At 44.1% G+C, this 27,099-nt stretch overlaps 1 protein-coding gene across 3 annotated transcripts in view; it reads left to right on the forward strand.

Moving 5' to 3' along the window:
- Window positions 1–20,678, forward strand: part of ZNF740 (zinc finger protein 740) — a 276,391-nt gene extending 255,713 nt beyond the window's left edge. For all 3 annotated transcript variants that reach the window (XM_069230942.1, XM_069230941.1, XM_069230943.1), the window contains exon 7: window positions 18,749–20,678. In XM_069230942.1, coding sequence (XP_069087043.1) covers window positions 18,749–18,838 — 90 coding nt within the window. In that variant the 3' untranslated portion in view covers window positions 18,839–20,678. The remainder of the gene's footprint in view (window positions 1–18,748) is intronic.
- Window positions 20,679–27,099: the final 6,421 nt, after the last annotated feature.

A 27,099-nucleotide genomic window follows, 5' to 3' on the forward strand; every position in this document is an offset into this window, starting at 1 on the left:
CCGTAGAGGGTGTTGCCGTAGTCCAGGCGGCTCGTGACGAGGGCGTGGGTCACGGTTTTTCTGGTGTCGGCGGGGATCCAGCGGAAGATCTTGCGGAGCATGCGGAGGGTGAGGAAGCAGGCGGAGGACACGGCGTTGACTTGCTTGGTCATGGTGAGAAGAGGGTCCAAGATGAAGCCGAGGTTGCGGGCGTGGTCTGTGGGGGTCGGTGCGGTGCCGAGGGCCGTGGGCCACCAGGAGTCGTCCCAGGCGGACGGGGTGTTGCCGAGGATGAGGACTTCTGTTTTTTCAGAGTTCAGCTTTAGGCGGCTGAGCCTCATCCAATCTGCGACGTCCTTCATACCCTCTTGTAGGTTGGTCTTGGCGCTGGCGGGGTCCTTGGTGAGGGAGAGTATAAGTTGGGTGTCGTCGGCGTAGGAGGTGATGATGATGTCGTGCTTGCGTACGATGTTGGCGAGGGGGCTCATGTAGACATTGAAGAGTGTCGGGCTGAGTGATGAGCCTTGGGGTACGCCGCAGATGATCTCGGTGGGTTCTGAGCGAAACGGAGGGAGGTAAACTCTTTGGGAACGGTTTGAGAGGAAGGAGGCGATCCAGTCCAGGGCCTGGCCTTGGATTCCGGTGGAGCGGAGGCGGGTGATTAGGGTGCGGTGACAGACTGTGTCAAAGGCAGCCGAGAGGTCGAGCAGAATGAGGGCGACTGTTTCACCGTTGTCCATCAGGGTTCTGATGTCGTCAGTGACTGAGATGAGGGCGGTTTCAGTGCTGTGGTTGGTTCGGAATCCGGTTTGTGAGGCGGCGAGCAGGTTGTTGTCTTCCAGGAAGGTGGTCAGCTGTTTGTTGACGGTCTTCTCTATTACTTTGGCAGGGAAAGGCAGAAGAGAGATGGGGCGGAAGTTTTTCAGGTCGCTCGGGTCAGCCGTAGGTTTCTTTAGTAGGGCGTTGACTTCGGGGAAGGTAGCAGAAGAAAAAGAAGAGTTGATGACGGTCTGGAGGTGCGGGGCGATGATGTCGTCGGCTTTGTTAAAGATGAAGTGCGGGCAGGGGTCCGAAGGGGCGCCGGAGTGGATAGAGTTCATGATGGATTTGGTTTCTTCCGTGTTGATGTGGGACCAGTTGTTGAGGGTGATGGCCGTGGATGCCGGTTCGGTGGTGTTTGGTTGGGTCTGGTGTCCGAAGCTGTCGTGGAGGTCGCTAATCTTGCGATGGAATAGGGCACGTGCATGGGCAGGTATGGCTAAATCCAAAAATTGCTCAGGCCTTGGTTCTTGTTTGGCCATCAGGAACTCAGTTGTCAGTCGTCCCACCGCGTTACTGTGGAGGATCTTCGCATTAGCCTTCTCCCAATACTTTTGCTTAACTAGTGAAATGGCATTGGTGGAAATCGACTCTGGCCTCTCCCAAAAAAGGGGGAGAGCTAATTTGTCCCAGGCCAATTTCATCTCTCTTAACCAGCTAACCTTTTTCCAGTTACACTGGGTCTTAGTAAAATCTTTAATTGCCTCTCGAAAGGGAGCCAATTCTTCCTTTTTCCATATGCGGATCCAATATGAAAGGGGTTCCAGACCTGCTATATCTTTAATACTGTTTGTCCAAAGATCCGAGTCTAAGGGGGATCATGTGTGTGCCCTTCCCCAACCTAGTTATATATCTGATAAAGTGATACTCTTTAGTTTGTAGGACGTCCAGCTGCCTATGAAACCCCCAGAGCTGTGCCCCATACAAAGCTACACCTCGAATTTGAACTTTATATATTTCAAAAGTAGGGTTTAAGGGTAGGCTAACTACACTTCTTGCTTTGAGGCCTAAGGCCCCCCTCTTTGGCATAGAGTGAGGCTCCCTTTTCTGATGACCGCGTCCCATCTACTCTAATCCATTGACCTAATCCCCAGATAATCGAACTCGGCAACCCTTTCCAGAGGAGTAGTATTCATTAGGATAGTCACTTTTGTATTGATTTTCCGTGAACTATATACCATCAGCTTAGCTTTCCTGACGTTGACTTCTCGGTCAAAGTCTCTGCAGTACAAGCAGAATTGGTCAGCCAAATTTTGCAGTCCCTTAGGTGTTTTGGCTAATAGTATGGTATCATCTGCATAAAATAGACCTGGAATTTTCTTACCTGCCAGTTTAGGTGAATCGTTGTTACAGTTAGTTAAATAGTTAATGCAGTTATTTATATATATATATATAAGGAAGAGTGTAGGAGCCAAAACACAGCCTTGCCTAACTCCTCTTTCAATAGGAACTGGGTCTGTTAGTTCGCCATCTTTGCCACACCTAATCTGAGCAAAGGTGCTTTCATGGAGTCGGATTATAAGATCTAGGAGGCCCTTAGGAACGCCCATGTTCGGTAGTGTAAGCCAAGGTTTGTTTCTATGGACCAGGTCGAAAGCCGCTCTCAGATCTACAAAAACCACTTATAGGTTCCCACCTCCAACATCCACCATCTTCCATTTAATTGCTAAGAACCTGATCTATTGTGCTAACCGCTGGTCTGAACCCTGTCTGGAGATCCGAAATAGCATCATTCTCTATGATCCACTCATCAAGATGAAACAAAATCTGCTTTGCAAACAGTTTTTGTAAATTGTCGAGTAGACAAATCGGACGGTAATTAAAGGGGTCGCTAGGACTACCTTTTTTGAAAATGGGAACTATCTCAGCTCCCTTCCGTGTCCGTGGGATGGGTGCTCCTGCGGCGACCGCATTACAGAGCAGATTCAAATAAGGGGCCCAAATATCAGGATTTGATTTGTAGAGGTCGCCGGGAATTTTGTCAGGGCCCGGGGCCTTGCCCCACTTCAAGAACGTTATTGCAGCCTTAGTTTCTGCTAAGGTGAATTTGATTGGGGGTAAGTTGGGTTTCCCGTTTACCACCAATGCCCCGGAATGTGGAGCATCCACCCCTGCATAAAGTGACCCAAAGTGTTTTATCCATGTTGCAGGGAGGATCGAAGTACCAGACAGGGGGCGCGATTCACCACTGTCATTTGAGATCAGCTTCCAAAACTTAGTGGTATCATTCGCTCTAGCAGAATCCAGAAGCGCTGCCCACCTTTCTTCCTCCCAACTTCTGCGTGCCTTAATAAGCTCCTGTTTGTAGCCCTCTCTTGATTGTCTTATGGGCTCTCTAATCCCCTTCCTCAGATCCCTCAATAACTTGTGCTTAGCTTCCTTACATGAGTGGTTAAACCATCTCTTGTTGCGTTTATTCCTTGTTTTACCACCAATTCTTTGATAAAATGTTTAAGGGAGTTAAATAATTCTGCATGTGCGGCCAAAAGCCTATCCCCGTCCTCTTGTGAGCAGAGCATATGCTTCATTCGATCTATTAATAGGCTGTATGTAGATATGAGGGAGCCCGATGATGATTTCACAGTGTCCCACTTAACGTTACGTTTGTTGTTTGTCATAACAATCTGCTGGACATAGTCCTGTGGTTCAGGGGCATCTAATAAGTGCAGCAAACCCCTGGTACTTAAGACTAATGGTTTGTGGTCACTTTCTTCATGCTCCTTTACCGCCATATCAATCTTATGCCCCCAAAAACGAATGTCCAGTAGGAAATAGTCAATGTGGCTCTTATGGACTCCTCGCCTAAAAGTAGGGCGGGGTTTAGCATCTGAGCAGGAACGGCCATTACAAGCACAGAGACCATATGTAAGGGTAATGCCAATTATTTGATAAGCTGATCTACTCATTCTAGTACTTTTATTCAGTGGTAATTGCGGAATACCCCAATAAATGTCCTCTTCTTCATAAAGCTCCTGGACCATTGAGTTGGGCTCAAAGGTGATGTTAAAGTCCCCTGCTATTATGATATAGTGGGAAGCAGATTTACTGGATAAAATATTATCTAAAGCCTTCAAGACATCAGACTCACCGTTACTACCCACACTTCTACGATTATACGAAGTCACCTTGCGGGCTGTAACCCAGTAACTTTTAAAACCGCACCTAAACTTGGACTCCAAAGCCCATGTCTCTTGGAATAAGCAGATCTTGTGCTCGTCTATAAAAAGACCCCAATCTGGAATTTGCATTTTGCACTCTAGACCTGCTATATTCCAACAGAGGACTTTCCCTGAGGTGTCATCTAGAGCTTGTGATACATCAATCAGGGCTTCCGATGTAATTTGAGATGTCTTAGATAAATTGTTCGAGGAGATCGTGTTGCAGATTTGGTCTGTCTGAAAACAACTCTCCAGTAATCCCCTAGCTTCTTTATCACCAATGACCTACTCTCCCCAGGAAATTCAGAATCGGTGTCATTCCTACTAATAACTGGGGGTCTTACAACGTTCTGAGCTAGCATCGTAATCTGTGTAAGGCCCCAAAAGTCCGTAGTTGAAGGCTAATTTTTCTCTGGGATGCGTGCTCTAGAACCTCCTTGCTAAGTGACACTGGGAGTAATACATTCCCTAATAGTTCGTCTATTGCTTGTGATCGTTGTGGGACCATGAAAGGTATTTATTTTAAGTCAATCTACATCCGTCAGGGAGGGTGAAAGGTGCCTACGCTCTGAGTGATAAATATATTGTGATTGAGAATGAGGAGGATCTCTGGGAACAGTTATCGCCCTGCTAGAAACGCCTTTGGTTGCTGGGGGGTAAAAGGTTGCAAGCCTGCACAAAGAAACTCCTTCTGCTGCTGGACCAGGTCTACACGTGTTTAGAAGCAGCTGTTGAACCACTACAGGAGAATCAAAGTTAACAACAATGCAGTCACCCCTTCCTATCTTGTTCAGCAAACCCACCCATCCCACCCTCCTCACCATTAATCTAGAGGGTACCATACAAAATTCAAAGTTAGCATTAACGTGCAGCCAGTGACTGACCTTATTTCTCAGCTCTTCATCGGATTCCAGTCTATTAGGTTGTAATCCTGGAACATTAGAAATAACAAGAACATAAGGACAGGATTTTGGGGGCAGATGTAAAACACTTAGCTTATCCCCTTGTTTCCCCGAACTGATAATGCAGGATTCCAAGGCCGCCTCTGATACACAAAGATAAAACCGCTCTTCCAAGTCACCTAGTAGAGGTAGTTGTGGGCATTGTAGTCATAGGGCTGTTAACCACAGGGTTTATTGGGGGTCTGGCTCTCTTACCCTCCTCTGGTTGGCAACAATAGTCACAACGATCCTTAAATGGTGGGAGCCCCTCAGCCAAATTAGGGGAAGTCAAGTCCCGTTCTTGGAACTAGGAGGATGGCCCAAAATAGAGGGTTGGTTATTCGGTTGAATGTTGTCTCGTGAGTAGTTGTCAAGCAAAGGGGGCTTAGAAAGTCATCCGAGTTTATCCTCGATAGCTTGCAGGCTAATTTCAGTAGGGTGCATTCTCTTAACGAGCTCCTCCCTTATATGCTCTATATACGGTCAAGCGCCACTTAGTCAGCAGCATTGTCTGATTGCATTGTAGAACTATAGTTCCTGATTTCTGCACCCGAGCTCGTGGTACGGGCTAGTTTACTCCTTGGATTGGCCTCCCCTCGCTTTCTTTTCCCTTTCGGGTGTGACTCTAAATCAGATGAAAATACTCCCGCTGGGAGATCCAAAATCCACTGAGCTGAATCTGCTGGAGTAGCCTTGTCCAAAATTACAGAGGTAGTCTCCCCGCTAATCTCCCGGGCATTTCTTGAGTGAGTGTCTAGAGATAAAGGCAGAGCTAATTGCATGCTCTGGGGCTGCTGGTTGGAGAGTTGGGATAAAGACGGGGAGGGGAGAATAGGGGCTGCGGAAGCTGGGGACGATGAAATAGATAACCGTCGCTCAGCCATCTCTATCTCTTTATTTAGGGCGCCAACTGCCTTCTGCAAAAAGTCGTCTAGAGTTTGGTTAATATTGCAGTTGGCTTGCGAGGCTACGCCCCTTCAGCCTGCCCTTCCTTGCTATAAGTACGTCACCTTATCTCCCTCCTCCAATAAACCTGCAAGGCGACCCCAAAAGCTCTTCAGACTCACAACCCAAGACACTTGCCTCACCTCTGACAAATTCAAATCTCCAGACGATGTTACTTTTCCTGGTTGGCCCAAGCCACTGGAACTTCTGAGCAAAGGCTTGGAGGGGTGGCCCGGCCTCTCACGGTCACTAAAGGTTGCAGGACGGGCCCGCCCTTGGCCTGGGCTTCGCCCGGTCGCTGCCCGCTGCGAGCAGTCCGTGTGGTATGTGCTCGGTGGAGGGTGGGGCTCCTCCCCTCTCGCGGCAACAAAAGAATGCCGTCCCGCGCAGTGGGTAGCAGTCCGCGCTGTATGCGCTCAGAGGAGGTTGGGGCTTCTCCCCCTCGCAGCAACAAAAGAATGGCCTCCCGCACAGCAGGGAGAGTACGCGCTATATGCGCTCGGTGGAGGGTGGGGCTCCTCCCCCCTCACGGCAACAAAAGAATGGCTGCTGTACCTCCTGCTGCACTGGCTGCTGGTTGTGCTCTCCCTCCAACAACTTCTACTGCTGCCCAGCCCGGGGCTCTTCAGCGCAGCAAAGGCAAGGTACAGGACCACCTCAGCTCTTGTACCTCCGGTGCACCACTCCTTACATTGCATGTGCTTATCCCTGTGCTTCTTTCCGTTGTGCCCTCCCCAAGTTCACAGAAGCCCATCATTCATCAGCCGGTCATTCTAGAAGAGAGGAACGCCCTTCTACTTCTAAAAAGAATCATGTTTCTTCAGAAGAGGTTCATTCTGAATTATCCACTCCTTCCACCAAACAAGTCCACGTCAAAAAAACATTTAATCATTACCAGCGTAGACGAAATAAATATTGTCAACTCCTGCTGCAAAATCAATGTTCTCATCAATGAGACCATTGACGGACACCTCGTGGGTAGCAGCCGCTGCTGTGACTGCCTCTACAGAGGCGTTTATGTTCACTACCGCAGCCTCGCCCATGATTATTATGTCGTCACCTTTATCTTCAGTGATGATTATGACAGTTAGGATCCTTGCAAAATCAAGGGATCCTTCAAATGCAGCACCATCAACAGCAACACTGTTGACAAGAAACCTATCGACAACTGGAGAACTGTTGACGAGAGACCTATTGACGATGGAAGAACAGTCGCAGAAAGCACTGTCGACGGGTGAACCATCTGCAACAAAAACCTCTATGTTCATGATGCCAGTAAAATGCAGGTCCTCAACAGAGGCAATATTGCCATCTCACACCTTGCCCAGTAATGTTTCGCCTGTTCTGCCAGCTCATCTCCTAGATGATGATGTTGCTGAGGGGTACTCTGGTGATGAAGACCCATTTGGAGTGGTCTCGTAGCCGGTCCGAGCTGCACGTGAAATGCCAGGATTAGGATGACAAAGAACAACAGTACTATGAAGAGCATTATACTGCAGATCAGCATGAACCTTCATTCCTGATCCCAGCATTATTGGTGACCAGTTTGCAACATGTGACGAAGGACTTACCACAGATTTCCACAATCTGGATCTGCCAATCTGTTACAACACACCCAAGCAGAGACCACCTTCTCCAGCCTGCTGTCCTATAGCGCATTCTTCACAGCTCTTTACTGCACCTTCAAAGCTGTTACCAACATTGGCTGCTATCTTTACTGAGCCTCTAGTAGACGACGCACCTTCCACCAATGACGACAAGGAGAAAGGTGAGATTAAGGACACTGCTTCAGTCCCAAACGACTGCGATGATTATCTCATCCAAACACCATCCCCTTATATTCAACCACCAGTGGATTCCCCACCAGAGGACATCAGTGGATTTCATAACTTTACGGAATGGGCTGCCAAGAGATTTCAGCTACTGATAGTCTCTAAACAAGCAGACTGCTTTCTATATGATTTTACAAAACCCACCAGAAAGACTGTCTGAGCAATTCCTATTGTGGATTTTATATGGGAAGAAGGCCTCAAGTTTAGGAAAACTCCAGCAACGATACCTGCAGTCCTCCCAAGGCTTGACAAGAAATATAAGATGCCTGAGGATTCCCCGGTTTGTCTAGGAGTTTGTCAGACAGCCCCTTAAAGGACTTTTCAGAACATTCCCTCCTGTGAAACTTCCTCATCATCCTTGGCACCTTAATATTGTGCTTTCTCAACTCATGAGACATTCGTTTTAACCTATTCACAGGGCAGAGTTAAAAAATATTTCTTGGAACACAGTACTTCTGTTAGCGCTTTCTTCAGCCAAAAGGATGAGCAACATCCATACATTCACAAGCAAACAACCTTTCCTGCAATTCAGATCAGACAGTGTGATCCTTAGGACCAATCTTAAATTTATACCTAAGGTCCCCTTAGACTTTCACCTTAACCAACCAGTAATACAGGAAACTTTTTGCGTAATCTTTAAAGAGCAGCGCAGAGATCATTGCATAAGTTAGATGTCAAACGAGGCCTAAAATTCTACCCGCACAGTACAACATCCGCACGGCAGATCAGTTGTTAGTAGCCTGTGGGGACCTCAGAAAAGGGTTTCCAATTACTAAACGGACTACAGCAAGATGGATTGCTTCAGCCATATAATTGTCATTGACCAGCAGGAATACAGTTGGCCAGCAGGGTCAAGGCCCACTCCACCAGAGCTGTCTCCACCTCCGCAGCTGATGTGCCCATTTAATAGAGATACAGAGCAGCAACTTGGTCCAGCAGGCACACCCTACTCAGCATTACTGCCTGGACTCCGTGGAGAAAACTGGATGAAGCAATAGGACAAGCAGTTCTGCGACATCTATTTCAATAAGGTGAGCCACTGTTCTTCTCACTTTTCAATACATTTTCATTATTATTGTAATGTTTATAACTACGATGTTCATTGCTGGCTATTCTGATTCAAGCATGTGAATCTATGAAACATCCAAAACTGGAGTAGATAATATGTTACTTACCTGTAACTGTAGTTCTCCAGTACTGGTATCTTTCATAAATTCACATGCAGACAACCATCCTCCATATAGCGACTCACCTTTCATTGATACATATGAAAACCAGTGCCATGCACAGTTTTTTCTTCAACAATTTGACGTATTATCTTTTTTTTTGTTTTAATTGACATTATAAAAGTTGTCATGAGTGCTGTAATACCTGGGGTACCTAGCAGCGCATGAGGAGGGCACGTGTTAGTTACCTTAGGCTCCGAGTTATAGTTACCTGAAATAACTCTGACTAGAACTGCTGAATTTCTCTTGTTTTGTTCGAGTAAATTCAGAACGTAACTATAGCGTCCCTTTATCCTTTGGATTATTCAGTACATTTTTATCTTGTTTTTTTTTTATTTTATTTTTTACTTAAAGTAATGTTCATTCTTTGGCTGTGCGTAGCCAACCCCCTATAACCACCCAAACCCACAGCCGTGTGCGGTGGGTGGTAGTCGCAGAGCCTGGCCTGCAGCCTATCCCTGCGGCCAACTCCCCTAACCACCCAACCCCATGCTGCGCATGGACTTTGGCCAGGTGCAGCGGGAGTTGGCCCCATGGCCTGCATGAGTGTAACAATAGGTGGGAGAAGGGAGTCTCTAGGTGTAAGAGTGGCTGTGAGAGTGTCTGTATGGGTGTGAGAGTGGGAGTGAGAGGGCTGATGTGGGTGTGAGAGTTGGTGCGAGTGTGTCTGATTGCGCTCCAATAGAAAAGAGATGCATTCACCTCCATGAAGGATTTCAGATTGTTTTTCAATATAGAATCACAGAGTAAACAAAATTCCTTCGCCAAGCCCAGGAGTTAGGATCATTTGTCCTTTCAAGAAGTGGAGCTTCAACTATGGCACCTTCTATGTTTTTGTAAGTGCTTCCTGTTAAGGTTGAATTTCTGTGAAATTAGCATTATGGCCAGAACGGAAGCGCACTTTCTCGTTTATCCAAGACTCCACAGTTTTGCACAAAATGTCTATCTATCTGGAGCATTCTCTACTGGTTAGTTAGTGCTACCTCGTTGGGTGAAAAGCCATTGTGGGGCGAGAGCCCACCCCCCCATTCCCCACCCAAGTCGATTTCAGCCCCAGGGACCCCATTCCCAATGGCCCAAAACAACTCAATAACCAAACCCCTAGGCCGATCTTGGCCCTAGGGATCCCATCCCTCAGGACCTGGCCTTAACATATCTTTTGGGTTGGGGTCGGGGGAGCCTCGCAGCCCTCCTCTGTAGACTGATCTCGGCCCAGGGAAACCCATCTCCTGGGACTCACCGTTTGCTCCTGGGTGCCCTGCAGAGCACCCAGTGTGTAATGGGACCATGGAGGGAGCCTCCAGTTCACCGTGGTACCAGCTGAGTCCCTGCCTCATGCGAGAGCTGGAATTGCTGCCACAGACAGGGAGCTGCTAAACATGCCGCTCCCTGTCTGTGAGAGCAATCCTTTCCTCTGTTTTGCCTGCTTGTCTGCAGGCAGCAAAGCAGAGGAAAGCTCTGCTCCCAGCAAGCGAGAGCTGTTGGTCAGATCTTGCTTGCTGGAACCAGGGTGTTTGCTGTGAGTTGGCGGGAACTGTCAAATCTCCCGCCAAGTCACAGCAAACAGCGATGTCCAGTGGTGGGCACCACAAGACATGGCAGGAGCTGGCCCTATAGGGTAGTGGTCCTCAGGGCCATTATTGGCTCCTTGAGGTGGGGGGGGGGGGGGCGCAAGGCCCCTTCCAACATTTGAATTTTCCCCAGGGAGGTGATGGTCCCCGGTGGTCCATGACGGACCACCTTCACTTTTTCAGTTCAGCCCTGGGGAGGTGGTGGTCCCCGGGCTGCAGGTGGGGCCGCCACTCCCACCCCCTTCCCTCACCCCTTATTTTGAAACAATTGCCCTGGGGAGGTGGTGGTCACTGGGGCACTGGAGGGGTCCACAGGACCCCACACCTACTTACTCTAAGTAAGGCATTTTGCCCCGTAGGGGTGGTGTTCCCCAGGGTAAGCGGGTGGGGCCCCTGTATACTATTGAATTAAAGCCCAGATGAGTGGCAGTCCCCGGGGCATAAATAAGCCCAGGAGGGGTCCTCTTGTGATCCTTCCTTTATTTTTTATACGCTCCCGGGTCCAGGCACACCCGGGGGCTTTATTAAAACAAGCACAGGAGTCCATGCTTGTTTTTTTTTTTTATATGTTTGCCATGGAGTTGTGACCCCGTTCCTTTTTCTTCTTCTTTTTTTTTAAGTGCTTTTTTGCCCTGGGGACCCCAGCACCAGAGCTAAGGGGTCAGGTTTCCTTACCCCGGACCCATTTCTTATTTTTATCTTTTTTTTTTTTAGGGACCTGGCTGAAGCAGAGTCCTAAGATGGCTGCCAAAACTTCCTAGTTGAAGTATTGGCAGCCAATCATATCTTGGCACGAGATCGGGATGGTTTGCACAGAGTCATCGAGCTGACGTGAACATCACATTTTTTGGGAACAATTCACGAGGATTCATCAACCAGCATCAGCAATATAGGCAACTAAAAAATGTTTATAAGGTCCTAACTATAAATACTTAGTGGCTATATATATATATATATATATATATATATATATATATATATATATATATATGTTCAATGGCATGTGTAGCTGCAGATACACATGCTTTGCACTGTTCTAGTGTTGGGCTCGGAGTGTTACAAGTTGTTTTTCTTAGAAGAAGTCTTTTCGAGTCACGGGACCGAGTGACTCGTCCCTTTCGGCTCCATTGCGCATGGGCATCGACTCCATCTTAGATTGTTTTCGTTCCGCCATCGGGTTCGGACGTGTTCCTCTTCGCTCCGTAATTCGAATCGGGAAAACTTAAAAAATCATCGAAATCCGTCGGTATTTGCGTTCTGGACCGGTTTAGTATAAACACATCGGCACCGACAACAAGACCGCTTCGGCGGCCCTTTGGGGCTTCCGCACTTAACCAAGGCCTGGTCGGCCCGACCACACCCGTCGTCGAAGACTCATGGACCGGACCCCTTTCCATTTCTGTCCTACGTGTCACGACAAGTATCCTTATACGGACCAGCATCGGGTCTGTAACCTATGTTTTTCGCCCGAACACAGAGAGGATACTTGTGAGGCCTGCAAAGCTTTTCGATCCAAAAAAGACCCTAAGAGATCGTCACGCAAGACGTTTACAGATGGCGTCGAAGCTGACACAACACCTCGATGTCGAGGAAGAAGAAACTAGAATATCCATTCAAGGTTCGGACTCGGATGACTCCGACGGGGATCGGCCATCGACGGCGGCGCAAAAAATGAGTACACCTGCCCCGTCCCAGACCCAAGGTCAGATAAAAAAACAAAAGGCCTCGGGGACGCCACTGCCAGAAGGCCATGGCTCGACCCACAGAAAAGGCGGTGACCAAATACCATCATTGGCACCGAAAAAGCCCAAAATATTGACAAAGACTTCCGACTCGGGTCGAGAAACCGGCACCGAAAAGAGTCAACATCGAGTGGTTGAGTCGAGCAAACCTCGGAAAAGCCTCTCGGAGCCGAGACCAACAGTTTCCATCGGGGCTTCGGTACCGAAAAAAAACAGCTTCGGAGCCGAAAAAGACTTCCCGTACGGAAGAGCAGGGGCTCTCTCAACAGCTCAAGGAAAGGCATAGTTTCGAGCAGGAACTGGATTTGGAAGAGTTTGACCAAACTCAACCAAGGCTACAAATCCAAAAAGACACAGGGAAAATACAAACCATCCCTCTGCTCAAGTTCAAAAGAAAACTGGCTTTTCATGAGACTGAAATGCAACCAAAAGCCAAGGTGGTTAGAGAAAAGTCACCACCCCCACATTTCTCACCACAAACGTCCCCACTTCAGTCACCGCAACTGTCAACAGTGGGTACACCAATGGCACAGTCCCCAACACATACTAGGATGACGCAGGATGATGCAGACCCCTGGGATCTATACGACCCACCAGTATCGGACAACAGTCCGGAGTGTTATCCTACAAAACCTTCACCTCCAGAGGATAGCACGTTCTACACGCAGGTACTGTCCAGAGCAGCAACATTTCACAATGTTACAATGCATTCAGAACCAGTGGAGGATGACTTTCTGTTTAACACGCTGGCATCCACGCATGCTTCATACCAAAGCCTGCCAATGTTCCCAGGCATGCTTAAACATGCACAACAGGTTTTCCAAGAACCAGTAAAAGGGAGAGCCATCACGCCAAGGGTCGAGAAAAAATATTAACCGCCCCGTCAGACCCTGTGTTTATTACACAACAGCTCCCTCCGGACTCAGTTGTAGTGGGGGCTGCAAGAAAGCGGGCAACTTCATAGTCATCAGGGGATGCACCACCCCCTGATAAGGAAAGCCGCAAGTTCGACGGGCCAGGGAAAAGAGTGGCATCGCAAGCGGCCAATCAGCTGGGTATTGCCAACTCACAAGCCCTCCTTGCCCGCTACAACAGAGCACATTGGGACGAGATGCAGGATATTATCCAACATCTACCAAAAGAGCATCAAAAACGTGCCCAACAAGTGGTGGAGGAGGGACAGGCCATCTCAAACAACCAGATCCGCTCTGCACTAGACTCTGCTGATACAGCGGCACGGACTGTCAATACAGCAGTCACCATTAGAAGGCATGCATGGCTGTGAAGTTCTGGTTTTAAACCAGAGATACAGCAGGCGGTATTGAATATGCCATTCAGTCAACACCAGCTATTCGGGCCGGAGGTGGACACCTCAATAGAAAAAATGAAAAAGGACACGGACACGGCCAAAGCCTTGGGCGTGCTCTACTCCTCTTAATACAGGGGAACATTTTAGGAAACCTCAGTTTAGTGGAGGGTTTAGACACCAACCCTCAGAACCATCCACCTCCCAAACAAAACCCACTTACCAGTCTTAGTACCAGAGTGGGGGGTTTCGTGGTTCCTACAGAGGACAGTTCCCAAGAGGAAGAGGGAAATTTCAGCCTGCCAAGCAAACCCCTAGTAGCAAGCAGTGACGTCAATGTCACACTTCCCCAACACACATCACCAGTGGGTGGGAGATTAACAAAATACCACAACAATTGGGCACACATTACCATGGACACATGGGTTCTATCAATTATCCAACATGGTTACTGCATAGAATTCACAAAATTCCCTCCAGATGTTCCCCAAGAACGCACAAGATGTCAATACAACACCTAGACCTATTACAAATAGAGGTACAAGCACTACTAGCTAAACAAGCCATAGAACTAGTACCTTATCACCAGAAAGGAACAGGGGTTTACTCCCTATATTTCCATATTCCAAAGAAAGACAAAACGTTAAGGCCTATCTAGATCTCAGAACGTTAAATCTCTTCATCAAATCAGATCATTTCCACATGATAACACTGCAGGACGTAGTTCCCTTACTAAAACAAGGGGAATACATGGCAACACTGGATCTAAAAGATGCGTATTTTCACATACCCATTCATCCATCTCGCAGGAAATACCTCAGGTTTGTAATACACGGCAAACATTACCAATTCAAAGTGTTGCCCTTCGGAATAACAACAGCACTCAGGGTATTTACAAATTGCCTAGCCGTAGTAGCAGCTCATATAAGGAGACATCACATGCACGTATTCCCGTATCTAGATGATTGGCTAATAAAAGCCAGCACTCAACAACAATGTCAAATTCACACGCAATATGTAATAGATACTCTACACAAACTAGGGTTTTCTATAAATTACCAAAAATCTCATTTACAACCATCCCAAATACACCAATACTTGGGAGCGACAATCAACACACAAAAAGCAATTGCCACTCCAAGTCCACAAAGAGTTAAATCGTTTCAAAATATAAGATCAAGCATGCAGCCAAACCAACACTATACGGTCAGGTTTGTGATGAAACTACTAGGCATGATGTCCTCATGCATAGCTATTGTCCCAAACGCAAGACTATTCATGCGGCCCTTACAACAGTGCCTAGCAAGACAATGGACGCAGGCACAGGGTCAACTCCAAGATCTAGTGTTGATAGACCACCAAACACACTCTTAGCTTCAGTGGTGGAACCCTGTAAATTTAAACAAAGGGCGGCCTTTTCAAGACCCTGTGCCTCACGCCATTATCACAACAGACGCCTCCATGATTGGGTGGGGAGCACATCTCAACAATCACAGCATACAAGGTCAGTGGGACAGTCAACAAAAACAACTTCACATAAATCTCTTAGAACTGCTAGCAGTCTTTCTAGCACTTAACGCCTTTCAGCCCCTTCTAGTCCACAAACACATTCTTGTCAAAACCGACAATATGACAACAATTTATTATCTAAACAAATAGGGGGGGGACACACTCGTCACAACTATGTCTCCTAGCACAAAACATTTGGCATTGGCCAATTCACAACAACATTCGCCTGATAGCACAATATATACCAGGCATTCACAATCAGTTAGCCGACAATCTCAGTCGAGATCACCAGCAAACTCACGAAATACATCCCCAGATTCTACAAGATTACTTCTACCGCTGGGGGATACCAAACATAGATCTGTTTGCAACAAAACAAAACGCAAAATGCCAAAACGTCGCATCCAGGTACCCACACCCTCAGTCCAAGGGCAATACTCTATGGATCAGCTGGTTAGGGATATTTGGTTACGCTTTCCCCCCTCTCCCGCTCATTCCTTTCCTGGTCAACAAACTGAGTCAAAACAAACTCAAACTAATACTCATAGCACCACGTGGGCTCGCCAACCGTGGTACACCACACTGTTGGACTTCTCGGTAGTACTGCACATCAAACTACCAAACAGACCAGATATGTTAACACAACACAAACAACAGATCAGACACCCCAATCCGGCATCGCTCAACCTAGCAATCTGGCTCCTGAAGTCTTAGAATTTGGATATCTAAACCTTTCAAATGAGTGTATGGAGGTCATTAAACAAGCAAGGAAACCGACAACAAGGCATTGTTATGCTAATAAATGGAAAAGGTTTGTTTTCTACTGCCAGGCAAATCAAATCACGCCGCTAGAGGCCTCCATACAAAACATTGTAAGTTATTTACTACACTTACAAAAAGCAAATTTTGCTTTTTCTTCCATAAAAATCCATCTCACTGCAATATCTGCTTATCTGCAGATTAAACATACAAAGTCGCTTTTTAGAATCCCAGTTATTAAAGCCTTTATGGAAGGACTAAAAAGAATCATACCTCCAAGAGCACCACCAGTACCTTCGTGGACTCTTAAAATTGTACTTACACGACTCATGGGTCCACCATTTGAACCCATGCATTCTTGTCAAATCCAATTCTTGACTTGGAAAGTAGCCTTTCTAATAGCCATCACTTCACTACGAAGAGTTAGCGAAATACAGGCGTTTACTATCCAAGAACCCTTTATACAAATACACAAACATAAAGTGGTTCTCCGTACAAATCCACAATTTTTACCAAAAGTCATATCACCGTTTAATCTAATCCAAACAGTTGAACTCCCAGTCTTCTTTCCACAACCAGACGCTGTAGCAGAAAGGGCACTGCATACATTAGACATAAAAAGTGCGATAATGTATTACATAGACAGAACAAAAGCATTTCGTAAAACTAAACATTTGTTTGTAGCTTTCCAAAAAACCCATGCCGGTAACCCGATATCCAAACGGGGCATAGCCAGATGGATAGTCAAATGTATTCAGACCTGTTACCTTAAAGCTAAAAGAGAATTACCCATTACACCAAGGGCACACTCCACTAGAAAGAAAGGTGCCACAATGGCTTTTCTAGGTAATATACCAATGACAGAGATTTGTAAGACAGCCACTTGGTCCACACCCCGTACTTTTATTAAGCATTACTGTGTAGATGTGTTAGCAACACAACAAGCCACAGTAGGACAGGCTGTATTAAGAACATTATTTCAAACAATTTCAACTCCTACAGGCTGACCACCGCTTTTGGGAGGATTACTGTTTTGTAGTCTATGCACAGCATGTGTATCTGCAGCTACACATGCCATCGAACGGAAAATGTCATTTACCCAGTGTACATCTGTTCGTGGCATGTTGCCACTTACACATAGAGAGAGAGAGTTGTCGCCAGATTGGCTGGACTTTGGGTCTTTTCTAATAACACTGATAGGCTAATTAAAATGAATGTCTTATGCATAAACTTCAGTGTGTGTATTTCTTTATTACTTTTCTATGAAACTGTGGGACTCCCACTTCGACGACTGGGAATGATTAATGCATGTGAATATATGAAAGATACCAGTACTGGAGAACTACAATTACAGAATTACAAGGAAGTAAATTATTTTCTCCTTTATGCTGAAAAGTGTGTATGTAAACACACACAATTGCTTAGGTAAAGGTGCAATAGCTGACAATTTGGCAGGCCAAGCGGCATTAAAGAACGTTTTTAGTTAAGGTAACTTTCATACTTCGCATTTTCTTTCAAGTAGTCCTTTGTATAAGAGCAAGGTTTTTTTTCTACAGACGAAAAATGTAGTGAATGCTAGCTTACCTTGCTATCATTTTGGAGGGATTATACATTAGTGTATCTCTAAAGAAATTTACACAGATTGTTTTTTTTTTTTACATAAAATGCATCCAAACATTATTTTAGAAATTGAACAAAATGTCCACATTTTCTGGCAGTTTCGCTAACATATTGTGCATTTTACGCTGCACCCATCAGCTTAATATATTTGATTCAAGATAGTATTTGAATGCTGTCATACTGGGTATTCGGTAGAAATGCATTGGTAACGTGTAAAAATGATATGTGACGACCTTTCAGATTTCCTTTACAAGTAAAATGTAAACGTATGGCTACATTTGTGTCTCCTGTTTAATACTTAAAATGCTGGCAACGAGGAAACAGACACGAAGGGATTTGCTCAAGATTGCACAATGTGTCATAATGGAAACTGCCAGGCTGTGATCAGTCTCCTTAATTGCAGCTCACATTTGGGCAATTTACTCAAACATTTTGGAAACTCAGCTTATTATGGGGTCCTCCTGGCCAGAGCAATTCACTAAATTCTGCCTCTCAAACATTGATGAGAAAAAAAAAGCTGTGGCATAATTGGTATCCTGGCATGTTCAGAATTGCTGTAATTAAAACTCTGGTATAATGACAATGCTAGCATTTTTGGACACCAGCCACGCCATCAGAGTACTTGTCTAGACAGCGAACAAACAAAAGAAGTGACTTTTCGTTATTCTGTTAATGTTCAGTCATGTATAATCAGAAAGGTGGCTCAATCGGATTTTTGCTGCGATCTCTGGCATAATATGGCCCATATTATAAACTGAACGTCCGATCTCTTGATATAATGATTACATAATCGTGTAGTTACATTGCCCTGTAACACTAATTGCGACAAATTAATTGCTTTAAAAGATGAGTCCTTTTTTGTAGCATCTCGGACCATGGTCTTGTAGAGTTGTTTTTTAATTTTCCTCACTACTTATGTCTTTTCTCAGGGCACTAGCCATAGACCATAGTATTAAGTTATGATTTATTCACCATGTGAGATAGTGGGACGGTATGCTTTGTTTATCGTTAATTTATTGCATTCTCATTAATTATCTTTATTTTTTCTTCTCTATTCCTTTTCCAATACCCTGCCCGACTTCATTTCCTTACCCCTTCTATAATAATGTTCTTATTACCTTAATTTATCATAAATGTCTGACCTTGTTCGTCAATTTCTTGCCCATGTTTATTTTCTTGTCCCTTCTCATCTATTTTTTGCCACGTATTTTCCGCCTTCTGTTTCTTTCCCTTTTGATTACCCTTCCTTCCTTTTCCTGGTTTGCTGTATCACGTCTCTCTCTTCCCTTGTTTTCTCTTGGTTGTCCATCCAAACTCTTTGTTCTCTCCATGCATCTCCAGTCTTTCTCCAGGACGGACAGGTTGCTGAGACACAAAAGAATGTGCCAAGGATGCCAAGTAAAGGTTCCTGACGGAGCTTTCCTGCTCTAGACATGGGCATTGATGCTACAGTGAGCTGCAGGGGACCCTTGTCAGTTTATTTGCGGTAATCCTCTCATGAAATTATATGGTGGAGAGAGATAAGTGGAACTTAACGTGTAGGTGCTGCCAAGGACTGAGTAGCGTCTCCTGCGTACATACACTCTGGACTTGAACGCAAGGCATGTCGTTGAAAGCTGTTCAAGAGGACAATCCGCTCACTTTTGTTTCCTTCAATATTAGGCTTCATTGTGGACTTCTGTGACTTCTTCCCAAATGCCCACTCGGTTTGTGTGTATTGGTTAATCATGCAGTGGGAGGTAAAGACTCTCAGTTAAACTGTTTTCCCTGATAGTTGGGCCTGCCCTTTTGCCTGACAGTGGTGCCTGTGGACTTGAGAGTTAACAAGCAACATTTTGGTATGATGGAATTGCTCCAGGTGCAGTAAGCCCTTACTTCCTTCCTGTCCCTTCTGGTGTGCTGGGAAAATTTGCGGTTTTAAGACAGCCTTGTTGAACAAGGCCACAATAATGTCCACGCAAAAAAAGATCAAGTTAATATCATGATGTTCGGTGGAGAAAGATTGAATGAAAATGACTTCAGCTGCAAAAACGGCCTGCTGCAAATGATTCATCAACTGAACTCTGACCTCACTAACTTCTCTTGCTGTTAGTTCTTTAGGGTCCGCGACTGCGAGGGAAACAGTAGAATTTCATAATAGTAAATGCATAATTCTGCAGTATTGTTCCATTCCAAAGTATTTCTGTAAAGCCAGGAAGACCAATATATTGTAGCAAGTGAATGGGGTAACTTCAGTTATAATTTCTGAACACACGTAGTTACCTTTCAACTTGCGGATGTAAACATACAGTTAACCTTGGTATTAATTCCACTGAAACATATACCTGAAGGCATATAGTGGGGCAGTTTTCGCTAAAGGAAGGTGTTTGGACTGCATTTTAAGTCAATGAAATTGTAGTCCTTTTTTCTTAACTGCTTTTGTGTCCTCTTTCCATTACATTTCAGGGAGTATGCAGGGCTATAGTTTTCAGTAACTTAAACCCGTCCTAATTTTGTTTGAATGTAATATTTTTATGTAACTTCTTTTTACGGTTGACATATCATCTGCATCCAAGCGGCAAAGATTGTTACTTACCCTTTTCATTTTGCAACTCCTCACCCAGGGTGTGTATTAAATATGCCTGTTTAAAGTGTTGGCTGGAAAACCGGCCCATTCCAAAATATTGACTCTAAAAGTCGTTTAAAGCCACAAATGAAAGCTGTAGAAACGGGTTTCTTTCATGCAAGTCTATGGAAAATACTTTTTTCAATTAAGAAGGAAAATAAGCAAATGCAGGCTTATTGCATAATAACGTTTAGTGTATTGGTTAGGTAGGGCAGTGGCGTAGGCATGGCCTGACTCTGCAGACTAATATGGGGGATAATTGGCTAATTTATTTTTTATCATCTAGCAGTGCTTTGGTTAGCTCTGCTGAGTGTTGCATATATCAACTGTTGCTTGCTCTCTCTTCATCCGATAAATTCTAGCTAGGGTTATTTCCTGCTCTACTCCTTGTAGCGCAATCCGTGGCCAGTTGCTGATTTGTGATGAAGCCTGTCCCATTATTTACATTCCTGGTTGCGATTGCATAACATAGCATGGTATAAGTCTTCATCATGCTTCTGTCCAAAAAAAGTAAGGTTTCCTAAATGTTCACGCAACACCTTTCAGGTAATTTTTTGATTTTACATGACCTGAGTCTGTTGAGTTTACTATGTCTGGATTGGATTTAATTGCAAGTAAAATTTGGTCAAAGGTATATTATTGTCTAGTACCTCAAATATAATGGTGCTTCATGACTACGGCCCCCCCTTACACAGTTTTATCTAGGCAGATACTTGCCTAAAAGTTTAATGTTTTATCATTTATTTACAGTATAGATAGATAGATAGTATAGATTAGTGTTAAAACCCCAAGTCCCTGTGAGCATTATGTCTTAGGGCAGCACTTCAAGTATGTGGGACAATGCACAAAAAGAATTGCTGTCTGATACTTGTTCCACGTAGAAAACCAATTTTAGGATATTTAAGAGTGATCTGGGAATACTGAAAAGGTATGGAAATGGAGTGTGTCATTTGCTTGTCAGAGATGGTACTCCTCACATTTAGTTTTCAAATTAGACCTGAGCCAACAACTGAGTATATGGTGACGTTTGTATTACAGAGGTTAGATATATCTGTCAGTGGATATGTACACAGTTCTCCTGCACAGGGAGCATTGAGGGCTTCTTAGTGCAATAATTTAGACATGGAGGAGTTCGGCGACATGCAGTGATCATACCTCAAAATAGTGGTCTTTTATCTGATCAGTTGTGTCCCACTTTTTGCAGTGTTCCACCTTTTGCAGTGCCAGTTGGCTTCCAAAAACTATACTAAAACTTTATAGTTGGCGAGACTGGCTTTTCAGAAATTTTACCTGCTTTAATAATACCTCGCTATTCTCTCAATATTACACAAGTTCAAACAAAGTTTTTACTGTTGTCTTTGTTACCATAAGGCAAAGAAATGACCAGATAACTCCGCAAATCATAAGCCACCTTACCCCCCCCTTAAAAAAAAAAAAAGAATGATGGTTTCTAAGCAGCCTTATCGGCTTGCAGGGCACAGATGCTCTTGCATGGAGAAAGCTTGTATTTACTAACTCTTAGCTGTGATGTATAGGTAAGCTTGTAATTGAATTCCGAGCTAGCCAAGTCAGCGGTTGTCGCTGCTTGCATTGGAAGTGCTGATAGTAAATGTTAGGATTAAAGCTTTAATTCAACGTCATCATGACATCGTAACTGTAGCATTCATTTATCAGCAACTGGCACACAACTAGAGAAACATGGTGAAGGCTGACACAATCTCTTGATATGGTATGTCCTTAAAACATGATTGTCCTGCATTAGTAGCGAAGCTGTACTCCCATCATTTCATCATGATGAAGTGATGTTAGCTGATTTGCAGCATATTTGCAATTGCTCACTAAATAAAATGAATAAATACAATTTTCTTCTGCTTCTTCATCCCACAACTCACTAATAAACCCTATTCCACCTGTGCGGAATTCTTCACAGGGTTGAATTAAGTGCCAGTGGAATAGAGACCCTTGCAAGTGCACCTTTTTTTTTTTGTTTTTTTTTTTTTGCAGGGAAATATGTATCCCTGTCCAGAAAGCCCTCTCCCATCAAATGTAGGGTGATCCTTTCCCCTTCCAATTCTGGGAAGCTCCTGACTGGCGTATATTTTCGTCCATTTCCAGGCTGGGGAAGTATTGGATTGGGGTTCGAGAGTACCCCTCAGAAGTACACAGTTGTGTGCTTTCCTTGTGTGCTTTCCTAAACTTACAAGGCACGTCACACCTCCTCACGTAAAGGCTTATTAGTTTTTCAGCCATTAAGTGATATTTCTGTACTGTTTATGCAGTTGTCCCAGTGCCTTCTTGTTTCCGGTGGCCCTAATTGTGTGTTCGGGCAAGTTAGTCACCGTCCTAAAAGGTCACATAATAGAGTGCGCCCCACATAGGAACTGTTCTTTTCTGTATGCGATACTCTTCTGCCCAGAAAAACTTTGTGCCAGTAATTTTCCACTGTGCAAATTGCATTTGGTTTACAGAAGCAAGACGTACACTGACAGGCTGATATGAAGGACCTGGACTTCGGTATCTCTAAAGAAGGAGTTCCACTATGATATGTCTTACAAATAGAGATGAGGGTAACAGAGCTTCCAAAGCTAGAAAACAAGAGAACTAAGTATTGTATCATATAAGTAATTGAATGATACGGCTGACAGAGATCACAGGTGTAGACTGACATCTAACCTTTCCAATGGATAGGTTAGTCTCAGTTTTCATAGTCTTCATTGCCTTAACCTGTGCTTAGAGGCAATCCTCTTTCAAAGCCTCTGCCTGCGAACATTTTCACCTAGTGATGACAACTAGAACAAGTGATTGAGGAAATTCTATGTGTCAAGGGTACTTTCTTTATACAGTTTTGAAAGATATGCTGTTGGTCATTCTGAGTTTCTCTATTACATTGTGTTACAAGCACAAGAAGATGTAAGTTTCTGTGCTAGGAACTGTGGAGGAACTAATGCAGAGTTTGAATTGCCAATGAATAATGAATATCTGCTCAGACCCAGGAGCTCAAATGTTTTTTGTGTGTGGGGAGGGAAGAAGGAGTAGTACACCACTGGACAGTTAAAATCTTAAGAAGAACTTATTTGTTTAAGTGTCTTGGAGGGGTTGTCATGACAAAGCCATGCCATGGTGTTCAAGCAATGTTGTGAGTTAAATGATTGGGACGAAGCATGATTTACAGATGTGATAACAGACGTGGCATTGAACTCCTAAATAATTAGAGCAAAGGACCCTTCATGTGTAATAATGAATGATGCTGATTTATTTTATAGGTAATGAGAACCAGGGTGACCCAATTATGCTAATAGGAACTCTGGTATACACATGCACAAGGAACAGGGGTTCTTTAGGTACTCATTTAGTAGACTTTCTTTTAAGTATCACCAAGCAGCAAAGTTGCTTGATACATTCATTGTCAATAATAGAGATTAAAGAATAGCCTACAAGCAACAATTAACTTATTAAATTCAGTAAATGACAAGGCAAACAATGGGACTCAAGATTTCAGTGTCCCTAGTGATCACTCAATGAGATACAACAATAACGGTGGACACAAGCGTAAGACGGCAAGTTAAACAGGTGGTGTTACCCATGTGAATTAGGCGTCTTAGTCTCTCATTAAATTAAAGAAGTCTTAGTCATTTGCTGTAGTGTGTGCAGTGCTTCAACCTTATATTCTAGTTACAGGGTCCAGTTCATGGAAACAGTGTGAAAGACTGATGTTTAATCGAAGTGTAGTTAATAACAGTATCGTTACTGAACAAGACAGATATGGCAATTTTGCAAGAGTAGGGCTCACAGTATAGCCCAGCAGGAGGGGCTGCCGACAGGGCAAGGCAATCCTGAACCCAGCAGCTCGACCATCACTGTCCTGGGAGAAGAGCTTGTGACATTTGCATCAAAAAGATGTTTCCAGTAATTGGCACGCAAAAAAGAACTGCAGTAATGTTGTATAAACCCTTTAACAAAGGCAAAATAAAATGCTCAGACAACCCATATCAATTAAAAATTAAAAACGCATCACACTGTAGGGAAACTTATTCCCAAAAAGTGGTTGATGTCCTAGGATTCTCATGGAAGAGAAGCGTGTGAAGATGGAAGTATAGCTGTTCTGGGACAGTGTCTGAACTACCTGTAACATGAAGGTACTTGACCTTAGCCAGCCCTCACATGGCGTAAGAATGCCTGTATTAATCAAACATTTGATATGAACAAATAAAACCTGTCTTTTGAAAATTAATTCAAATTTAAATGTGTTCTTTTCGTGCACTCAAGTTACAAACGATTCCCTTATTGTAGCCAGTAGTTTAGTTTCGATGTGAATATTTTTCAAGTGACCTTGTGCTTGAATTCCACTCCATTTTAAAGTTATTTGTTTCGCTAACAGCAGGTTTTCTGGTTAATTCTTTTAAATTTGGAATTCAGCCCTTGTTTAAATATTTTAAATCATGAACTGTGCAAATTCTTTTTAGGATTGTATTTGTATCAGTCACATTGTTTAAAGTATCTTCTGAAGTATTCTACTGAGTTTTCTGGACAGTGGAGAGTATTTACCCTGTGGTCCTATGTGCATACTATTGCAAAACCTCTGTTGCTAAAGGGGTCCATAAAGTTATCCCACTTCCTCAAAAGTAGGGAGCAGGCAATGGCTGGTTCATAATTCAGCCTCCTGAGTCAATCCCCCCGTAAGAAAGGCATCAGAAATGTGTTTTAATGAGATGTTTGTGGCATTTTAACGTTTTCTATAATTATTTTTAGTAGCTTCTCATTTGTGTTTATCATAGCCTGAGTAGGTAGTTTAGGGTAAGTCTATTTGGACTCCTCACCGTAGCTGTTTTTTCAAAAGATCCTGTAAATGTTTTGTACTGACCATTTTAAGGGTATGTGTTTTTTCTTTTGTGAAAAATTTGAAATATGTAAATAAACGTCTTTTCCTAAACTATTGTTTAACTTTGTATTTGTCTATACAGCTCACCTAAGTTATTAATTTTCTAGGAGATAAAATGTTCTCCTTTCTCCACAGAACTTCATGTTTCAAATTAGTATGGAGAACTTTGTGCAGAATTGCAAACTGTTTATTAGTTTTATCCCCTTCGCTGCTAAGCCTTTTCCACCTCCAGTGCTAAGCCTTTCTTTGGCTATTTGGGGGTAGTTCAGGCTTAGGCTCCCCATAACATTTTGTCCTCATAAGCTATCCACACCAAATGTGCGTCTTTTTTTCCCTACCATCCTGGGGATTTTAAAGGTACCCAGGGTTTCTGGATTCCCCTGGAGGGACTGAGAAGTAGCAAAAATACAACTACAAATTGTTTTTTGGGGGAAAAATGGGGAAAAGGTGCTGTAGAGGAAAGCATCTGTTTTTTCCCTGCAAATGGCAGCAACAAAGCGTATGCATTGCTAAAATCACCATCTTCCCAGCTTTTAGGAACTGGCAGACTTGAATCGGAAAAATAAATTTTTCAACACAGTTTTGGCATTTTACTATGACATATCTCATTTTTCCTATTTTTTTATATTTGTAACCTCCTTCTAGTTACTGGTAGAAATGGGTATGAAACTAATGGTGGATCCTGGAAAGCTATAGATTTCTGGAAAGAAGACAAAATTCTGCAAGGGGTCATTTGTGTAGATCCTTCAAAATAGGTATGAAGGAAACCTATGTATTTCGAAATGGGCACAAAATATGAAGTTTAGAAGCAGTAGTTAATTGCACTTCTCTCAATCAACCCATTCAAGCGTGTGAATTACAGGGCATTACTCAAAATTAAGTATTTCTTGCATACTGTCATACATTTGAAAGGAGCAAATGCAGAGAAAGACAATTGGTAATAACATTTGTTCTGCTATTCTGTGTTCCCCCAAGTCCCTGATAAAAATGTTACCTCACTTGTGCGGGTAGGCCTAGTGCCCGCAACAGGAAGCCCCCAAAACACAACATGGACGCATCATATTTTATCACTGAGAACTGACTTTTTTTTTTTTTTTTTTTTGCAGTGTGTCTAGCTGTGGATTGTGGGCTGTAGCTCAGCCAGCACCTAGGAAAACCTAGCACACCTGTACATTTTTGAAAAATGGACACCTAGGGGAGTCGATGATAGGGGTACCTAGTTGGGCTCTTACCAGGTTCTGTCACGAAGAATCTTTGCAAACCTCGTAATTTATCTAAAAAAAAAATACACTTCCTCACATTTCTGTGATGGTAGGTTATGGAAACTGTGGGGAGCCACAAAATTCATTCCACTCTGCATTCCAACAAGTCTCCCGATTAAAAATGGTACCTCACCTGTTTGGGTAGACCTAGTGCCTGTGACAGGAAATGGCCCAAAACACAACATGTATGCAGTGCATTTTTCCACCGAAAACTGCCCCTCTTTTTCCAGTGTGGGTAGCTCTAGATTCTGGACCTGTATATTTTTGAAAACTAGACACCTGGGGGAATCCAGGACGGTGGGACTTGCATGAATCCCATTAGGTTTTCTTACCCACAATGACCTGCAAACCTCACACTTTTCCTGAAATCACCCATTTCCCTTACATTTCTGTGATGGAAACTTCCAGAATCTGTAGGAAGACACACAATTCCTACCATCCAGAACTGCCCCAACTGTGCCAATAAAAACGCTGCTACACCTGTGTGGCTGGGCATAGTGATGCAACAGAAACAAATCAAACCAAGGCCAATGGAAGCGCTTGAGTAGAGACACCCCTTTTTTTTATTTTTTTTTATTGTTTTTATTAATATTTCAGTACAAGAAAATAAACATGCCCATGTACATAAGACTTCAGGCGTCCCACCATACTGTGTGCTCATTCCTCTGTTCCCTCCTTTTCCAAAGCAAGAGTAATAGCCATCAGAGAGAAACACCTACGAACGGCTACACTCCCCTGGTAGACCCAACCCTCTCCCATGATATCTGAATAGACAAAATACAAAAACCTTACAACAAAAACAAGTGTCCAATCCCTTCAATTGTTAAGCCGAAGCGAAAAGCCAAGGAACGGAGAGCCCCCTCCCCGAACCCGAAGGCACAGCCCTAATTCCGCATAACCACCCTCTGCCCTTAGCTCCTGTCGAAGTAAGCCTCAGCAAGGCCTA

Source organism: Pleurodeles waltl, chromosome 4_2, assembly GCF_031143425.1.
Source record: "Pleurodeles waltl isolate 20211129_DDA chromosome 4_2, aPleWal1.hap1.20221129, whole genome shotgun sequence".
Taxonomy (NCBI): Eukaryota; Metazoa; Chordata; class Amphibia; order Caudata; family Salamandridae; genus Pleurodeles; species Pleurodeles waltl.